This window comes from Gadus macrocephalus, chromosome 5 (assembly GCF_031168955.1).
Source record: "Gadus macrocephalus chromosome 5, ASM3116895v1".
In the NCBI taxonomy this organism is placed as follows: domain Eukaryota; kingdom Metazoa; phylum Chordata; class Actinopteri; order Gadiformes; family Gadidae; genus Gadus; species Gadus macrocephalus.
The window spans coordinates 18,631,420-18,652,113 of record NC_082386.1 but is presented as its reverse complement, the minus strand read 5'-3'; the positions used below and the strand labels follow the sequence as shown (position 1 = coordinate 18,652,113).

Genomic DNA, 20,694 nt, shown 5'->3' with positions numbered 1-20,694 from the left:
TGTCGCGGCACTGCGCTTATAGGACGCTGCAGGCGCGTGGCCGGGCGCGGCGCCAGTCCTTTGCTGGCATGGCGGCGATGTGGAGATGGCGTGAGTTTTTCTGATAACGAGGCACAACCTGGGAATAAGACACGACGGGGCCGGGAAGAGGAGGAAGAGGAGGAGGACGAGGAGGACCACGAGGAGAGTGCAGAAGGAGATGCACAGACAAACGACAGACAACTGTAGCACCGTGTTGGGATAGGCAGTGAGCATCGGCCTGATACTCAAGACTCGGCCTGCGACGATAACATGACTTTGTAGGTTGACGTAATGTTTATGACGTTTTTTCCCTCAATGGAGCCGAGTATATTTAACTAGAAATACACATCTCTGCTTCTGCAACTTGTTGTTTCTTTATGACGTCCATGTTTGTCTCTTGTCTTACACAGGCCTCCCGTCACATCCTACTGCATCAAAAACGTACATCAAAACCCCACCCTGATTCTTACAATATACCATGACACAAATCCTGGTTTGATAGGTCATTTATTCTCTCACACACACACACACACACACACACACACACACACACACACACACACATATTTCACATCACCATAGATACATTCGGTGATGAATTGATCTAGACACATTCAGGATTCAAGTAAGTAGGGCTTCAATGATTAGTCGATGAATCGAAAGCTGCATAGGTAAGATTCGAGAGTTGTTAAGAGAGAGAGAGCAGACAAGGGCGGAAGAGGACACGACTATGAAAGAAAACCACCAAAGAACCCCCCCTCCCTCTGTACGTTTCTCAACCATCTCAACCATGTCTTGCATTGATTGACAGGCAAGGTGTATTCCCCGAACTCATCAGGGACGAGATGGCCTGATTGGTCAGAAATGAGGCGGGAGCTATCCAAAATGTTCTTAGGTCCACACAGAGGCAGGGGCAGTCAATTCAGAACAGATACTCTCACATAGCACCTCACTCATTCATAGCTGACGGGTGGCTAGACCATTTCTAATAAATGACACTCAAATAATAGCTCTTAAATCTTACCAACAGCCCCTTTAAGCAAGAGACAGAACATTTTTCGATTGCAATTCTGCTCATCATTTGAATCATTCATCAAGTAAGAATACCAAACAGCTGCTGCCTAATGCTTCGTTAATTCAAACATTAGCTTGGACTATTTGGTTGAAAAGTCAAACCAGTAATCTGATTAAACAGCCCTGCCATGGTATTTAGAGTCTTTATGACAACATTCCCCTTTTAGTAAAGTGTACAGAACTCTATTGGCAGGCGCTCACCAGCATCTGAGCGGGGGCCAAGCGCGTTACGCGACAGTCATTAAAAATAGCCGAGAGAAAACGTAGAACTGGATGTCGCCGCTCCGCGATCGACTCATCTGAGACCCTGGCCCCTGCAACGTGTTCGGAGGATCAGTGTGTTTCTGTCTGGTCGCCATGACGCGGGATTAACCTGGATTGTGTCGGAAAGGGGTCAGAGCCATTAGAAGATAACCGACCTGCCACGCTTTGACCCACATCTGGAGCCGCTCTGAGGATGACTCACGGCCCAGGAAACAGAGGCACTGTGGGGGGGCTCTGATGGGCGTCACACGAGGGACTCGGCAGAGCTCCAGGTGGCACAACAGGTCCGGAGGAACCAAACAGAACACAGTGATACGAATAGAACCCATCTGTGGTCATCTGTTCAGTCCGGTGGCTCAGGCCAACGATGACAGACGCGGAAGTGAGCGTTTCTCGCTGGAGACCGGCCCAGTTTATGGACATGATTCCAAAACGGGTCCGTAGGAAAGCTACTGCTATGAATGGATGGGATCAGCCCTTTGTGAGTGAGTTTAGGGGAGGAGGGAGATACATGGTCTCCTCTGTCCCTACAGCTGTTGGTGTCTCAAAGAACAATCAGGTGGATGAATCGTTTGGAACCGTCTCACCTGCCGTGACTAAAACAACTGTCCCCAATATGATTCTCAACACAACTTCCTTTAGATTCAGCCGAAAAATAATTGACGAAAGAGCCTGCCACGATGTTAACAAGGCAGTATAGCTCTTTGGTCTTAGTTATGCATGCTGTTATGTTGTGCACAACCTTGAGGTGACTGACGCACAATGATTCAAATTAAGTAGGGTTTTATCGACATTGTTTACATCCGTGGCAGGCCGGCTACTGCTAAATGCTCTTCTTCGGCCAAATCTGTACAAGGAAGTAATTTCATCAAATGACATTGGTAACAGATGTTTTAGTGAAGCCAGGAAAGACGGTTATGATGGTTTGATCACCCAGACCGGTAATGTCCTTCAAACTGCAAATAGCACTTAATCTGCTTTTACTAAATTGAGTTCCTTTTCGCACACCCTGTTGTTCCACTGCTCGGTGACCTCCTGTCCTCCTGACTACCTCTGTACTGAATCGTGTGGTTGGGGTGGTTGTGGTCCGTCTTTATTCATGTCTGAGACCCAGTCTGCAAACCAACGTTCCCGTAAGGAGACAATAAGCTAACCCTCACCTGTTTATCTCTAAGCTAGGCGCTGAAAGACAACACAAGAGCACGAACTTCAAATCCTTCAAATCAGCATAATTGCAATTTCCCCCAAAACAACATGATTTCATTTCCGAGGATTGTCATGGACATTTGAAGCAGGAACACAAAAGGCTGGTCATAGCGGTGAGGTGTCGGTGTCCCGGTACTGATGCCACAGAGTCACTGCGTTGCCTCTGGTGCCCGGCCAGGCATGTCCAAGTGGGGCCGGAGACATCTGTGAAGGCATCTCTTATATCTCCTTGATTGTGAACCGCCATTTTCCATCACACTGAGCTTTTTTGGTTAGGTGGATGAGTGGATGAACCAGGCAAACGCCTGCCCCTCGCGTCTCTCGGTGTGGACGGACTGACCTGTTGCGCGTCATAGTCCAGGGTTCTGATGGTCCCTGGCTGGTGGGTAGGGGACTGAGGGCTGTTGGGTAGGGGACTGGACTGAGGTCTGATGGGAAGGGGACTAAGGTCTAGTGGGTAGGGGACTGGACTGAGGTCTGATGGGAAGGGGACTAAGGTCTAGTGGGTAGGGGACTGGACTGAGGTCTGATGGGAAGGGGACTGGACTGAGGTCTGATGGGAAGGGGACTAAGGTCTAGTGGGTAGGGGACTGGACTGAGGTCTGATGGGAAGGGGACTAAGGTCTAGTAGGTAGGGGACTCAGGTCTTAGGTCTAGTGGGTAGGGGACTAAGGTCTGAGTTCTAGTGGGAAGTGGACTGAGGTCTGTTGGATAGGGAACTGGACTCAGGTCTGGCGGGTAGGGGTCTAGTGGGTAGGGGACTTTGGTCTAGTGGGTAGGGGACTCAGCTCTGAGGTCTGGTGGGTAGTGGACTGAGGTCTGTTGGATAGGGGACTGGACTGAGGTCTGGACTCAGGTCTGGCGGGTAGGGGTCTAGTGGGTAGGGGACTGAGGTCTAGTGGGTAGGGGCCTCAGGTCTGAGGTCTGGTGGGTAGTGGACTGGACTGAGGTTTGGTGGGTAGGTGTCTGAGGCCTTGGCCCACGCGTGAGGGAGAGAAGGGGAAGGGGTTTCGGTGGTTTCAGTGTGGACCGGATGGCGAGAGTGATCCGTGGAAGAAGATACACGCAAGTTTGTTTCCCTCTCTTCAACCTATTATGTATATTTAGTTATTCCAGTTTTATTCTGCAGCAGAAGGCAGGCGGAGGAGAAGGAGAGGAGGAGGGAGGAGAGGATCAGACTTTCCGAGAGACGATGTCATCGCACCTTCGAAAAAAAGCTGTTACTTCCTCCGAATAGTTTCAGGATTAAAGACCGGCATCTGGCCCTCACTTCAGCCTCAACCGCTCGACCGGCGCCACCTCAGAACAGCTGGTCAGGAGTCCACAGCTGTTTCGACGACCAGCTGAGAGGTTATGTTAACGCAACCGCGGATTGTTTCCAGTTTGCCATAAATTGCTCTCCGATCCGCCCGGCACGCGTGTTGGCAGCGGGGGGGGCGGTTGTCCGCGAGACGGGATTAATATTTACTTATGGGGTCTGGCAGATGGTGACGTCTCCTCGGGTGAACCTGACAGGTAAGCTAATGAGCCGACCAGAGGTTCCAGCACACCTGGTGCTCTCCCGCGTACCTGTGCCCTGTGTGCACCGCGTGTGTGTAATTAGATACATGGCTGCTTGTAGAGGATGTGTGCCTGCGTGTGTGTGTGGGTGTGTTTGCATGTGTATGTGTGTATGGGGAGAATGTGTGCAAAGGCACATGCGTGCAAAGGTGTGTGGGAGTGCAAGTGTGACACAGAGAGAGAGAGAGAGAGAGAGAGAGAGAGAGAGAGAGAGAGAGAGAGAGAGAGAGAGAGAGAAAGAGAGGGAGAGCGAACGTGTTGCTGTGTCTGTGGTTGTGTGTTGGTGTGTGTCTGTGCGTACGTGCGTGAACGCATGCGCCGGAGAGAGTCGGCCCAACGAACCAACACATGATTCATTCCCGGCTGTCACACACCGACTCCTCTGTCAATACGAACCACATGCTAAGCTGCTAGCTGCTAGCTGCCAGCAGCCTCTCCCCCCACCCCTCTGCGAGCGCGTCACAGGCGTCGCATGCCGTCCCCGGGGGATGGGGGTGGGGGCGGCCCGGCTCCACGCACGTCCACGTGTTGCTGAGCGGTGGGCAGGGCCCATCTGTCGGACCCCGGGTAACGCTCCCGGTCCGTCCGTCCGTCCGTCCGTCCGTCCTACACCGAGCTGCGTCGCTGACACCCCCTGAAGGGCGAGAACATGTGGAGCCCCCCGGCGGCGACGGAGCCGACCGTGGCGCAGTGCCGGGGGCCGCACACGCACCCCGCCGTGTCCGCCTCCGGGTCGGGGTACGCCGGATACCCCGGGTAACCAAGGTAACCCGCGGAGCACGGGTCCGGGCGGATCCGCGGCGGCGGGCGCCGGTCGGCCTTGAGGTAGGGGTCGGAGAAGGACAGGTCGTCGCCGGGGGACGCGGCCCCCGGCCCCAGGCCGCGCGGGCGCCGGTCGCCGCGGTACCACAGGCACGAGCAGATGGTCTGGAAGTGGAGGACCTCCGTGTAGCCGCGGCGGCGGCGGCGGCGCGGGGGCGGGGCCCGCGCCCGCGCCAGGCCCGCCTCCTCCTCCTCCCGGCGCCCGGGCTTGGCGAACGATGAGGAGGAGGAGAAGGAGGAGGAGCCGGGGGAGGTCACGGTGGCGGCGGCGGCGTTAGCGTCGTTAGCGTTCGCGGGCGAGGGCACGAGCTGCGCCAGCTCCCCCCGCGGCCCGGCCAGCCGGGCATCGTGGCGCCGCCGCTGCGCGTCCCGCCGCTCGTCCTCGCTGTTCATGGTGAGGAAGCGGAGGACCACCAGGTTGAGGAAGGCGCCCACCACCGTCAGCCCCAGCAGGATGTAGACGAAGCAGAAGGCCACGTAGCGCGGGTGGTTCTGCAGCGCCTGGTCCTTCTGCAGCGCCACGTAGTCGCCGAAGCCAATGGTGGTCAGCGTGATGAAGCAGTAGTAGAAGGCGTGCAGGAAGCTCCAGCCCTCGCTGCGGGAGAAGGCGGCGGCGCCCAGGCAGAGCGTGCCCAGGCAGGAGACGAAGCCCACCGCCACCATGTTGGCCATGGAGACGCGGGCGCGGTCCGGCGGGCGGAGGCGGAGCTTGACGCGGTGCAGCAGGTGACGCACCAGCGTGTTGATGCGCTCGCCCAGGCTCTGGAACATGACCAGCGTCAGGGGGATGCCCAGCAGGGCGTAGAACATGCAGAACACCTTCCCCGAGTCGGTGCTGGGGGCCGCGTGACCGTAGCCTGCACACACACACACACACACACATGGGGGTAAGTACACATGTAACACACACACACACACACACACACACACACACACACACACACACACACACACACACACACACACACACACACACACACACACACACACACAGGGGTAAGTACACAAGTAGGAATACACACACAAACACACATATGAATAAATATACAGATATATAAATACATACACACACATGTATATATAAATACACACACACAGAAACAGAAACAAACACATGTACATATAAATACATACACACACATACACACACACACACACACACACACATTTGTATACACATATATAAATACATACACACACATATAAATTCACACACACACATATGTATAAATATACACATGTATAAATACATACACATCTATAAATACATACACACACATGTATTTATATATAAATGTAAACACACATATATATATATATATATATATATACAGTATACGCTGAAACACCCACACCATACAGGTTATTTATATCTCTGTTAACAGATGCACATCGGTGCTCCAGGTTGGTGGCCACAATTAAACACTCACACACATACAAACACACACACACACACACACACACACACACACACACACACACACACACACACACACACACACACACACACATACAAACACACACACACACACACACACACACACACATACAAACACACACACACACACACACACACACACACACACACACACACACACACACACACACACACACACACACACACACTTCACACCCACGCACACACCCACACACACCACACAAAAACACCACCCCAACGCACACTACACTCACACACCAGATACACACCCACACACACAACCACACCCACAAACACCCCACACACTCACCCACACCCACAAACACCCCACACACTCACCCACACACACAACCACACCCACAAACACCCCACACACTCACCCACACACACAAACATCCCACACACTCACTCAAGCACACATACCACATTAACACTCACACACACAGAAACATACGTGTGGCACACACACACACACACACACACACACACACACACACACACACACATACACGCACGCACGCACGCACACGCGCACACACACACACACACACACACACACACACACACACACACACACACACACACACACACACACACACACACACGCAAACATATATAACGCATACACACCCACCTATCAACAATTTATAAACATATTGTTACGAGGTGATAATTATAATATATTTGTCAGGTGTTTTGAAATAACTGATAGTAGGTTCAAAGCACTTCTATCATCTTCCTTGTGAAGCTATTAAACCGAACGAGGCTCAATCCCAATAATGACCCCCAAAGGTGAACAAATCCGACCATAGTGCTCCATCATCTCCATACCGGCGGACCTGTCACCTGCAATAGTGTAACTATTAGAGATGACGCATTCAATCCACCTCAAGCTTCACCTTGTCCTTACCTATGGTCGTGATCACAGTGATGGCGAAATAAAAGGAGCCCGCGAACTTCCACTGCACACCCGCCTTGTGGGGCTTCAGCTGCAGCACCACGAGCTCGAGCTCCTCGAAGTTCGCCAGGCTCAGGTTGAACCGGCGGAGGAGCTCGTTTCTCCGGGCGTCCAGCCGCCGCTTCTGGCTCCTCTCGTGGCGGGACTCGAGCGTGTCGAACACGGCGGCGCCGACCACCAGGTAGGTCAGGATGCTGACGATGAGCGCGAGGGTCCTGGCGTTCTGCCGCTTCATCCTGCGCGCGTCAGAACAGAGACCCCGACCGACCCCCGCTCTCTCCGCGCGCGAGCAGAGAACTGAGCCGCCTCGACGCGACCCGCTGATTGGCAGGGGGTGTGAGGCTGGGGGGGGGGAGAGGGAGGGTGGGAGGGGGATAGAAAGAACAAACAAACCGGGGATCCCACGCGCAGCCTGCACTCGGAATAAGACGCGCTCGCGCCGCGGGGACCGTGAGCAGTATCCTCAGCACCCCGCACCCCCCCCCCTCCCTGCCACTCAGTGGGGCGCGGACCTTATTTGGACGATTTGTCACCACCGGCGTGTACTTGGAAGGCGAGAGAGAAGAGAAAATAAACGTGGACTAAATAGATTCACTCCGGAGAAGAGAAAAGTGATGACGACCCAACACCTGAACTATTACGAAAAGACTTGAAGTATTATCCCCCCCAAAAAAGTGAAGGAACTCCGAGCAGAGAGAGGTGGAGACCCGGGAGGCCGAGGCACAGGGGTGCTGCATCCTGTTAGGGAGAGACACTGACGGGTGGCTCCCGGCGTGTTTAAACACCTTCAACCCCACGTGGTTCCCAAGTCGTCCAGCAACATCATTTATTAAACCAACCGTCGAATGGGAGTCAATACTTAGAGATCAGATAACAAATGCTTTCTCTAGTCTTGGCCCCTCTTCCAGTGGAGGATATTGATCAATATCGGGAAATGGGTGGACATTGACAGACAGACTATTCAAATATATATTAGAATTCCTTTTTATTAACGCACTGGGATCGGACAGACAATATGTGAAGAATTATGGACTCATTCTGTAGATGGAGCGATCCATAACGCGTTGGTCAGTGAGTAACCATCTGGCGAGCCATAAAAGTGACGGGAACAAACATGTAGTTCCGGATAAGAGAGAAGAAGAGGAAATAAAGTGTCGAAAAAAAGAATGGCACCCGTCCATAAACGTCACTATTTATTCAATCAATGCAGGCAAACACACAGAGTGATGAGCGGCGGGAGCGAGCGAGCCAGGGTGGACGATTGTTGGCAGCGTTTCCCCGTATCATTAAAAGCACATTTTTAAGGCAGTCGGGGTCGCAGTAAAACGACATTTCCCAGTGCTAATCTATTGCCTCAGGGCGCACGCATTACGCAGCAGACATCGTTCATTAAGTTCAGACCAAAGAGTTCATTAAACATTATCCAACTTGACTTTGGATAAAAAAAGAGAAGACATACACGAATTGGTTTTATTTCTATAGTGGCGAAGGAACAAAGAGAAATGACATATCTTGAAACAACAAAAACCTTTTTTAATCTTCTAAGTCAATATTTCCTTAATCTTCAAAAAAGGTCATGCAAATTTAACCAAATACATCTACCGCAGTGCCCTCGGGCCAGAACCTCACGCCCGCTTCAACCCCCCCTTCTCCTTTCTCCGCTGGGATGAGGGTCCCAGGTGTTTGGGTGGGGGCGTGGGTGGTGGGTGTGGGTGTGGGTGGGGGTGAATGATTCATTAGAGAGGGGGCTGGGTGGCGTCTCTACAAGGCCTCAAACTCGTCCACCCTCTGCTTTGTGTTGCCCATGCGGATCTGCCGCAGCGTCTTGTACTTGTCCCGGCCCTCGCGCTGGTTCTCCGAGTGGAGGAGGTCATTGCTGGTCTTCTTGGTGTCGTCACGGGCGTGGGCCAGCTCTGAGCTGAGCGCCTGCAGACACAGTGATGGGGGGGTGTGGGGTTAGTTGGGTTAAAACCATGGCGTTTACAGAGCGCTTTTCTAACCAGTGGCCACTCAAAGATCTCACACACCGACGGCGGAGTCAGCCATGCTGACTAGGAGCTGTTAGGGTGAGGCGACTTTGCCCAGGTAAACCGCGACACTCTGCTAGGAGGAGCCGGGGATCGAACTAGCAACCTTCCGGTTACCAGCCAGTGCTTGTTCAAACCCGTTTCTGTTATTAAACACACAACGTTTCAACGGGCACATAAGGTGCCACTGTAGTGTTTCCTTGAGTCTATATACTGTGAAACATCAAGGAGCATGAACAGGTGAACTGACAGACACCTGTCAATCCACCCAGTAGAGGGCTATGGTTTCCTTTCTCTGGCCTCCAGCAGTCGTACTCAGCCATGACACAACTCCTCAGGGGAGAGGCCACAGAGCCTGGGCCGGACAGCAATACCTGGAAAGGCTGATGAGACGACTGTTTACCGAGCTCCTGAGTCCAGCCTTAGGTTACGCCGTGGGAAAGACGGTAAAACCAATTCTGGTTCTGACTGGTTCCCAGTCTACTTTGTCCCTTGAAAGAGGTCCTGTCATCAGGCTCGCAAACAGTCATCCCACCTGGGGGTTAACCAGGCCATGTTGACCTCCAGGCAGGAATACTCTGTGATGACTCCTACTGGGTGACTGTTTACCAGGCCTCTATAGTGACTCCTGTAGGGTGACTGTTGCCCAGGCCTCTGTTATAACTGTTTAAGAGGCCTCTGTTATGACTCTTACTGGGTGACTGTTTACCAGGCCTCTGTAGTGACTCCTACATGGTGACTGTTTACCAGGCCTCTGTTATGACTGTTTACCAGGCCTGTTATGACTCCTATAGGGTGACTGTTTACCAGGCCTGTTATGACCGTTTACCAGGCCTGTTATGACTCTTATAGGTTGACTGATTACCAGGCCGCTGTTATGACTGTTTACCAGGCCTCTTATGACTGTTTACCAGGCTGTTATGACTCTTATAGGTTGACTGATTACCAGGCCACTGTTATGACTGTTTACCAGGCCTCTGTTATGACTGTTTACCAGGCCTCTGTTATGACTGTTAACCAGGCCTGTTATGACTCCTATAGGGTGACTATTACCCGGGCTCTGAGCCCAATCTGACCCCCCATAAAGGGGACCCCGTGTAGGGGTGACCCCCCCATAAAGGGGACCCCGTGTAGGGGTGACCCCCCCATAAAGGGGACCCCCGTGTAGGGGGGACCCCCCATAAAGGGGCCCGGCAGCCCGGCCCCCTGGAGGCGACCCCGCCCCCCCCGCCCCCCCGCCCAGCCTCACCTGCAGCTGTCTCTGCAGCCGCTCGTTCTTGTCGGCCTCGGTGAGGCGCTCCTCCTCGCGCCGGTGGTCGGCGTTCTCCTGCGGCGGCAGCTCGGCGCTGTAGCTGCTGTTCTCCTCGTTGTGCTCCTCGTGGTCGCTCTCGCTGCCCGAGGAGGAAGAGGAGGAGGAGGAGGAGGAGGAGTGGTGGGAGGCGGGGGCCGGTGGGGGGCAGGCGAGGGCCACGGGGGCCAGGACGGTGGGGGGGGAGGTCATCACGGAGTGCAGCTCCTCCTTGGTCCTGCAGAGGTCCTCCTCGACCGCCCGCGCCTGGGCAGGAGCAGAGGAGGAGTTAGTGACTCCTCGTCCATCCACTCACTGGATACGAGTGTGATAAAAGGGGTTCTTTGTTCTACTTGTTGGGTCGTTTCCCTTGTTTGAACTCCAATTGCCGTCATGTACGAAAAGTTCGGTATGAATAAAGTTTTATTGAAAGCGCGCCCTTATCACCAGATGAACCGATACTTTGGATCAGCAGAAGATCCTAACCGCTCACAGTTTCAGTGAGCAGCGGTGTGTGTACGTGTGTGTGCGTGTGTCTGTGTGTGAGCATGCGTGCGCGTGCGTGCGTCTGTGTGTGTATGTGTGTGTGTCCGTGTGTGTGCTGTGCCCGTCTGTGTGGCTGTGTGTGTGTGTGTGTGTGTGTGTGTGTGTGTGTGTGTGTGTGTGTGTGTGTGTGTGTGTGTGTGTGTGTGTGTGTGTGTGTGTGTGTGTGTGTGTGTGTGTGTGTGTGTGTGTGTGTGTTTATGTACGCGTGCATGCATGCTGTCATGCCCTGTGACCGAGCAATGCGACGGGGCGTGTCTGGAGCCCACGTCCTCACCTTGTTCTGCCAGGAGTCCGCCTCCTCCTCTTTGTTCCGCTTGGCCTCCTCCAAGATGGCGATCTTAGCGCTGAACTCCGCCAGCTCTGCGGACTTTGGGGGGGGAGAGACGGAGATGGTTCAAAGTCGGCCATGGACACGTGGACCTACAGTACATCTCCAGGTGAGCACCCGCTGCGGCGCTAATGTAAGGAACACATCTGCTTCCTGTAGGGCGGCGTACTGTATTTACACGGGATTAACGCGACATTTTAGAGCCGCCGCTAATAAAGGTAGAGTGGAGCGTAGTACGTCCGGCTGTTGTCGTTAAACCCTCGTGTCCCACAAACAAGTCACAGTTCAGCTTCAGCATTTCGACTTCTAGGAGAGGTAACACCACAGTACTGATGTGGTAGTATTATGGTATGTCTGATACCATGGTCTGTAGTATAGATGGAGGATGGTAATCTACAGATTCTGGTCCAGTTAATCGGTACTGCATTACTATGCCTCGTCACATATTACAATACAGTACCTCCATCACTGTCTCCTCCACCATCACCACCACCTCCTTCCTCCACGAGCCTCTACCACCACCTCTTCCCATCACATCCTCCACCACCACCACCACCTTACCCCCTACCCCTAATCCCACTCATCGAGCACCTCCAACACCATCACCGCCTCCCATCACTTCCTCCACCACCCTACCTCCACCAGTTCTCCTCCACCTCCAACCCCCTACCTCCTCCACCTCCACCTCCTCCTCCACCTCCCCCCTCCCCCCTCTCCTCACCAGCTGCTCCTGGCTGTTCATCTGGTCCTCCGCCTGACGGAGGAGCTCCTCCTTGGCGATGATGGCCTCCATGCGCTCCGTCTCCAGACGCGCCGCCTCCTGCTCCACCCTCCGCCGCTCCTCCTCCAGCCGCAGGCCCCGCTCCAGCTGCTCCTGGAGGTCTGGGGGGGAGGAGGAGGAGGAGGAGGTCAGGGCACAGCCTCTCCAGAGGGGACACACCGATCACCCCCGCCACCTGGGGCCTCCTCTGGGGTCGGGTGGGGGAGCCTAGAGGTTCTGGGGCCCCAGGGGCCTCTACTGGGGGGACACACCTGTCCACCCAGCCACCTGGGGCCTCCTCTGGGGTCGGGTGGGGGGCCTCAACATGGGGTCTGGAGCCTTTGGGGCCCTTTATGCTTAAGTAAGGACCTCTGGTAAATGGAGTAGATCAACAGTACTGTACAACTTAAACAAAAATATATATATAATATAATGTAAATATGTAATTAATTAAGGGCCTAGTTACAGAGGTCCTTACACTTAGGGTTCAAAACTCTTCCAAAGATGTCTCTGGTTCGTGAAGCATCGTTTAGCCGTTAATGTTAGCATCCCTGTGAACGTACGCTGATGGCATCACAAGTGGTTAGTCTGAGTTTCTGGTTCAGTCGTTGAGTTGTAGTAATATTCACGGCCTCGGGGTCTCGACCACATGGGCAATTCGGCCGGGGTCCCAACCCAGAGCTAAGGAAACTACGCTTCAGTCTTTCTTCTTCTTAATTAATCAGTACGGGGCGATTCATTAATTCAACACCTCACCAGCAGAGGGAGCCACCTCCCACTGGGTTTGGTTTGGGTTGATTGTTTTCTCTCGTTCAGTGACTTTTTTGATGATGATGATGATGATGATGATAAAATCCCTGATATGGTCATTACTGATTAACTTGTCTCCAAGTACGTTGCGTCATCCTTAAATAACATGCTGTGATGTTATTACTTACTTTAAGTGGGCAATTAATTATTTATTTTATTGGATTATTTTTGCTTTATGATAAGAGTGAGATAGACAGGACTGTATTGGAGATAGAGGGGGGGGGACATGCGGCAAATGACCACGGGGAGGAATCAAACCCGGGTCGCTGCGATCAGGACTGAGCCTTAATGGCACGCGCTCTACCCTGTAAGGTAGAGGGCAGATTTTGAACCAAAAATTAACAGTCGAGTCATAGTTAGTATGGATAGTCGTGTCGGCCTTTTGGTGCGTCCTGACCTCGCTCGGCCTTCTTCGTGGTCTCCTCGTACTGCGCCAGCCGGATCATCAGGTCGCGCTTCTCCCTCTCCATCTCCGCCTTCTCCTTCTCGATGGCCGCCCGCTTCCTCTTCTCCCCCTCCAGATTGTCTCTGCGGAACCCAACATGGATGTTCACCTTCACGGCGTGGACCTCCCATGATGCATATCTTCCAACCCTCCCTGAGATTCTTACACCGAGAGTGTGTTTGTTTGTGAGTTTGCTTGTTTGCTTGTTTTACTGTCGGTGTGTTTGTGTGTTTGTTTGTTTGTTAGTTAGTTTGCTGGCCTGTTTGTTTGTGCGTTCATTTCTTTGTGTTTCTGTGTGTGCGTGTGTGTGTGTGTTTGCCTGTTTGTGTGTTCATTTATTTGTGTTTCTGTGTGTGCGTGTGTGTGTGTGTGTGTTTGCCTGTTTGTGTGTTCATTTATTTGCCTGTTTGCCTGTTTGTTTGTGTGTCTGTGTGTTTGAGTGTGTTTTTCTGTGTGTGGCCCACCTCTCGATCTTCTTCTGCAGCTTCTCCTCGTTGGCCTGGGCCTTCATCTGCTGCACCTCGATGGTGTCGGGCTTGCGGCGGCGCATGTACAGCTCGTGGTTCCCCATGCACAGCTGCAGGATGCAGCGGTTCACGCGCAGACGCGGCGCGTAGAACACAAAGTCCTGTGCGCAACACATGCGTCACACACCGACTCGTAACGTGGAATTACATCGTCATTCACATTTACATTGAGTCCAAAGTGACTTGCAATAAGTACATTTGTCAGAAGAAAGAGAATCATTATATCGCTGTCGGTACAGTAAGGATGTTCATAGAACCAAGTGTCGAGCACTATCAATCACTAGGTTAGCCCTTTATCAATAGACAACAAAGATAGCTAGAATAAGATGCTACAACATGCTAAGTTCTATTTTTAAGTGCCAGGACGTACAACATACAATAAACATGAGTAAACTATCAGTACAATTTATGACATTGATAACTATACGATATTAGTCCATGATTTTCATCGCTTATCTCTCATCGCTTATCTCTCTTCGATGGCAGGAGGTAAATAAAGATACCAACGCAAGTCCTAGAAAAAAAGAGTACAACATGTTTGCACGTGGGTCGAATTCGAACCTGTGAAGTGCTTCAAGTGACTATAAAGTATATGTGATAACAGTGAGGTGAGGGGGGGGGGGGGGGGGGGGCATGGATGTGAGCACTTGTGCTCAAGAGCATCTGGTCACATATTTTGCTGGTTTGAAATTAGTAGGCGTATTATTATATTTTTTCATCGTGATTACTCGAATAAACGGCAAAACACTTAGAAATTCACATTCTTTGCACAAAAGTCTGCTCAAACAAAGGCACGACACACGTTTATAATGGTTATGCATTGTTTCGTAGACCTGACGGTGAACACTGTGCGTCACTGTTCTTCAGTTCAGAGGAGCATTACCGGACACTCACCGGCGCTTTCTTGTCGATGGGCTTGATGATGAACTTCTTGTCGTTGAAGGAGATGTTGCGGATTTCGCTCCAGGGGAAACCGATCTTAGGAGTGAGCCTGGGGGAAAGAGCAGAATTGAATGGTTCAAAGAGAGTTTTTAATGGTTTTAAGAGAGTTTTTAATAGTTTTAACAGAGGTTTTTTTAAGAGAGCCCTAAATTGTTTTTGTATTGGAGCAGATAGTTAGTGCAAATATATATATATATATATATATATATATATATATATATATATATATATATATATATAGATACACACAGAGTCCAGGGCTCATCTTTCAAATCCTGATAGTAAAGACACCAAAAATTACTAAAGGTTAACGCATGGACAAGACATGACAAGCATTGAAATGAATACAACATAACAGTTAATGCAAATAGGAAAACTACAAAAACCCAAAACAGAGAATAAAAATCAAGACAAATAAACGCATTAAGAAATAAGACCTCTGTCCCTCGACTCAATAGGCAAACATTATTTAAATTGCTATCAGTGTGATGTCAAAACACACATGGACACAACTGGGCCAATGAACTCTGTGAACACAAACCATTGGTCTGGCGGTCAAACGTGCTGGGAGGGGGGGGGGAGGGGTAGGCTGGGGTTAGTGACCTCAGTCACACAGACACACACACACACACACACACACGTCACGCACAGACGCACACACACACACACACACCTACTGTCCTACCCACTGTAAACCGTGCGTGAACTCCAGCCAAAGCTGTTGGAAGTTAGTCTGATTTCCATAGAGGGAAATTACCAGACACAGTTGTACCTCGTAGCCCTAAATTATGAGTCTGCGTGTTATGAACCAGGGTAGTAGTCTTATCTTCTTCTGACACTACTTCAGAGACCACTACCTGCACTCTGATGTCCATGTTGAACTACCGGATCTCACCACCAGGGGGGACATCGTTTATATAGGCTCCTTTCCTTTGGGGATCACGTGCCTTCCTTTATACATTTATAAAGTCCTTGATAACATTTATAAGGTCCTTTATGACGTTTATAAGGTCCTTTCCTTGGAACATGGGCTTGGTCAGCTGGGGGTGTTGACTGTTGCTCATTTTTCGAGGCGAACGAAATTGAGGATGGCACTATCAAAGGGCATCGCATGACACTAAAACACCAAGGGGAAGCAGCTCTTCGACCAGGTCAGTACACTAACCCTGACACCCCTGAAGCCTAACCCACCCAAACAACATGGGGGAGCAGCTCTTTGACCAGGTCAGGACCCTAACCCTGACCCCTGAGAACCACGGGGAAGCAGCTCTTTCACCTCACTAGACAATCTTAGCTAACAAGGCCGATGAGGTTAATAGGTCCCGAGGCTCCTCTACGTCCTGGAGGTGAGGCGGCGCGGGGACTCACTTGTCGTCCTTGCCGTAGATGTTGAGGCCCAGGGCGTCCACGCCCAGCCACAGGTCCGTGCTCTTCCTGTTCTTGATCTCGAAGAAGTTGACGCCGTACATCTCCAGGTCCTGGGTGATCTTCAGGTACTCCAGCACTGCGTCCTCTCTGTGGGCCACACGCTCGGCAGTTAGGTCGGACCCGTCTGCCATTTTAGGCCATTTATTGACATTTATCAACACTACATAAAATGACATAACACTAGATAAAAGTTTAAACACTTTAAAACAGTTATTCTATTGTATTGTGGCCTATTCTAAATGAATTTGTTTTTAAATAATTTTTACTTTTCATTGAATATGGCAATCATAATAGTGGGTAAACTGGAGGACAGTGAAGCACTAACAATTGTTACTGTTTAGTACTATTTTGAAGCGCAACGACATACAACACACAATAGATGCGTAAATTAACTGCCATGACGTACAACATACAATAAGGGCGTACATTAAGTGCCAGGACGTACAACATACAGCAAGTTTGTCAGAGCAAGTGGAGCGGATTCCAGGTGAACTCACTTGACCATGGAGCCGTGCTCGTTGTGCCAGGTCTGCACCCGCTCCTCCCACTGGTCCTTGGACATCTTGTGTTGGTCCAGAACCCTGGGCAGCAGAGACAGAGGGTGGCCGGGTTAGCTAAGGCAGCACTTCTCAAATAGGGGTACGCGTACCACTAGTGGTACTTTGGAGTACTGCAGGGGCTACTCAGAAAATGTCTCAAGAAAAATAACTAGAATTTTATTTTCACCCTGAGCAAGTTTAAATTCTGAAAGCTAGACAATAGAAAATCGAGAAAACTGACAAGTGGTTAAAACATAAATCTGAAAAGAAGGAGGAAGGAGAATCGGTCGTAAGTGTCATGAAAGACTTTTTTTCTCCCAAAAATCTTTTGCGCCGTTGAAGGGGGTACTCTGCCAAAAAGGCTAAGGGATTCATTGGGTATGTAAACAAGCTAGCAAGCCAACTTAAACACTGAATGCGACTAGCTTAACAGAACTGTGTGTTTTGTGCGTAAACAATCAATGAAACATTGAGATTGGTAGGTAAGATACGGCTAAAAAATATTGATTAAATTGCCTATTGTATTACATTGTACAGCCATGGGCATTCTCATTAAATAGTCAGTAAATACAGATGCAAATGTGTGGGTTTTGTTGCCAACTAAAGCTCGGAAAAAGAGACCAAATCTTGTTCTGACCTAAATTGGCTCCTGATTAGAAGTTATTCATTCCTAATTGATCATTAATGTATTCACCCTTCATCATTTATTAATTGACCCTTCATTATCATTGACATTGGCATGATACAGTGTGACATTCCGGACATTGTACCACTGAGATAACATGTATAATGTATGCGTGTGTGTGTGTGTGTGTGTGTGTGTGTATGAGCTTGTTTGTGTGTGTGTGTGTGTGTGTGTGTGTGTTGGATGTATGCGTATATGAGCTTGTATGTGTGTGTGTGTGTGTGTGTGTGTGTGTGTGTGTGTGTGTGTGTGTGTGTGTGTCTGTGTGTGTGTGTGTACCTCTTGGGCAGCAGCCGGTCTCCGGACAGGTAGCCGCGCTCGTGAACATGCTTGTTGTAGTCTCCGAACTTGGCCTGGACGGCGTAGGAGGCGAGCAGCACGGCCGACTCCGGGGGGCAGTAGATCTCGTCGCCCAGGATCAGATCCTTCACTTGCAGGAAGAAGAGCTTCTGGGTCACGTCCTGGATCAGCTCGTCAGCCACATCCTCCGGGTAGAACTTGGCCCGGAACTTGAACAGCAGGGGGGACTCCTTCCTCACGTCCTGGGCCGTCACCTGGGCGGGGGGGGGGGGGGGGGGGGGGGAGGAGAGGACGTGAGAATGTGGAATGAATGAACGGGGTAGACAGCAGTGTGAGAGTGAAGAGATGGAGGCACGAGAAGCACTCAGCTTAGCATAGCATTGTGTAGCTCATCGTAGCTTAGCATAGCATTGTGTAGCTCAGCGTGGCTTTGTAGAAGTATGTTCAATTCGAAATATGGAAAAATTGTAATTAGACAAAGAAATGCAATTTATTATTCTCCTCAAAAGAATAATTATCATAAATCGACTTAGAAAACATTCTACAGGTAAAACTCCTTCTGTGAAAGCATAAAACTGATTTTGGGCAGGACCCGTTCATTCAGTCATCTGTGCGAGTCCTTCCTCTGTTTACCTTCTTGTCAAACTTCAGCCAGGACTGGAAGCCTTTGTTGTCCAGATACTGCAGGCCGAAATACCAGATCTCCCTCAGGCCGATGGTCCTGGCCACCTTGGACACAGAGAACACAGATCCAGCCATTAGAGTTACATTCTGATACATCATGTAGCAATCGGTCAAATCTGGGCTCTCAAAATCAGAGTCTCGTCATCTATCTAACAAGCGCGGTCTGATCTGGAATCTCACTGTTCGGCACTCTACAATCACAGCCTGATCCGTCTTTAAATCACAGTCTAATCAGTAATCTAACGATCACAATGTGATCTGAAATCTTACTGTTCTGAAATCTACCATCACTGTCTGATCTAGGAACTTAAAATCAGTCTAATGAGTAATCCAACGATTGTCCTGTTCTGAAATCTGCAATCACTGTCTACTCAAGGATCTTAAAATCAGTCAAATGAGTTATCTAATGATTGTCCTGTTCTGAAATCTGCCATCACTGTCTACTCCAGGATCTTAAAATCAGTCAAATTAGTTATCTGATGATTGTCCTGTTCTGAAATCTACAATCAATGTGTGATCTAGGATCTGTGATAAAATCACAGTTTAATGCTATAAGCACAGCATCATCTGTCATAATACGCTCACAATCTAATCGGTCACTGAACCATCTGGCCTCAATGTCTTATCTTAGATTATACTGTTGTTGTGTGAGCCTATATAGCAGTTCTGTCGTTCTAAATATCTTCACTAGAGGTCTCCCTACATGATCTGGTTTGGCTCGTCATAGGGTCAGTTAATCACTAGAGAGTTTAACCCTGTGTATTCAGCAGTCACGACATATCTGTGTCACATGCGTGTAGTTCTGAGTTTTGCTAGTATGGCTGTTTGACTTTTCAGATAAATAAATAAATAAATCCCTTCAGTTCGATGAGACACGGTTTACTGATTCAGAAATGCAGACCCAAAGGTAGCCACAGACTGTGGTTTGAAAGGGATAATAAAAAGCTTTTCTCGACAACGAGCCATGTCAGTGGCAGGTCAAGCAAACAATGATTTTCTGGGGGAAATGCCAACCTGGAAGCTATCGCTAACTCTACACAGACAGACGGTCCGAACAGAGGTTTTTCTCAGAGTAGAGTCATTGGACCAGCACAGGTGTGGCTCGTAGCACTAATTATGGGTTTGCTACCTTTACATTCGAAGGCTCACGTAGTAGACTCATCTTCGCTCGTTAAGTCTTCCTAAACCACCGGGGAACACAATCTACTAATCCATGTGAAAGTGATAAGATAAAGCATGTGAACTAGGGAGACATCTAGCAGAAGGACTCTCCTATCGCCCTACTTTCCTCTCCACTTTGCCCTTTAATATAAAACAAACTCATCTAAGGCCTGTTTACAGTTATGTTTCTATTTTTATGGATCTAATCTGCTGCGTGGATCTTTTTTCAATGGCTGCTGAAATGATTCTTCTCGATTACGAGAATAATAAAATATTGTATTGACGTGCCAATAATGTGTCGAAGCATATCCACAACTTGTGTGCAGGCACGTATTATTTTAGCATTTTTGGGGAATGGAAATTGGATTTGTGCCTTCTTGGGACCCTCTGACGGCTCCCGGCCCACAGATTGAGAACCCCCAATATAGTACGCAGTGAGAACTGGAGACGCAGTGAGACCTAGGGAAGCAGCGAGACCTAGGGACGCAGTGAGACCTAGGGACGCAGAGTGAATTAGAGACGCACTGAGACCTTGAGACGCAGTGAGACCTGAAGCCTGAGAGACGCATTGAGACCTATGGACGCAGTTAGACCTAGAGATGCAGTGAGACCTAGGACGCTGGAGACGCAGTGAGACCTAGAGACACAGTGAGACCTAGAGACGCCGTGAGACGTAGAGACACTAAGAGACGCAGTGAGACCAAAAGACGCAGTTAGACCTGGAGACACAGTGAGACCTAGAGATGCCGTGAGACCTAGAGACGCAGTGAGACCTAGTGACGCAGTGAGACCTAGAGACGCAGTGAGACCTAGTGACGCTGTAAGACCTAGTGACGCAGTGAGACCTGGAGAGGCAGTTAGACCTAGAGATGCAGTGAGAC

At 50.3% G+C, this 20,694-nt stretch overlaps 2 protein-coding genes across 3 annotated transcripts in view; both read right to left on the bottom strand.

Moving 5' to 3' along the window:
* Positions 1–565: 565 nt before the first annotated feature.
* On the bottom strand, positions 566–7,719 carry kcnk3b (potassium channel, subfamily K, member 3b). The gene is made up of 3 exons (XM_060052765.1): positions 7,296–7,719; positions 5,206–5,804; positions 566–5,154 (listed from the first exon to the last, which is right to left on the bottom strand). Exons 1-3 carry the CDS (start codon positions 7,576–7,578, stop codon positions 4,732–4,734), a joined length of 1,305 nt encoding a protein of 434 aa, XP_059908748.1. The 5' UTR covers positions 7,579–7,719; the 3' UTR covers positions 566–4,731.
* Positions 7,720–8,523: 804 nt separating this feature from the next.
* Positions 8,524–20,694, bottom strand: part of ezra (ezrin a) — a 17,592-nt gene continuing 5,421 nt past the window's right edge. For both annotated transcript variants that reach the window (XM_060051506.1, XM_060051505.1), the window contains 11 exons: positions 18,602–18,697; positions 17,948–18,222; positions 16,942–17,025; positions 16,385–16,531; positions 14,969–15,065; positions 14,012–14,175; positions 13,500–13,630; positions 12,254–12,414; positions 11,479–11,571; positions 10,620–10,925; positions 8,524–9,269 (listed from right to left, as the gene is read on the bottom strand). In XM_060051506.1, coding sequence (XP_059907489.1) covers positions 9,105–9,269; positions 10,620–10,925; positions 11,479–11,571; positions 12,254–12,414; positions 13,500–13,630; positions 14,012–14,175; positions 14,969–15,065; positions 16,385–16,531; positions 16,942–17,025; positions 17,948–18,222; positions 18,602–18,697 — 1,719 coding nt within the window. In that variant the 3' untranslated portion in view covers positions 8,524–9,104. The remainder of the gene's footprint in view (positions 9,270–10,619; positions 10,926–11,478; positions 11,572–12,253; positions 12,415–13,499; positions 13,631–14,011; positions 14,176–14,968; positions 15,066–16,384; positions 16,532–16,941; positions 17,026–17,947; positions 18,223–18,601; positions 18,698–20,694) is intronic.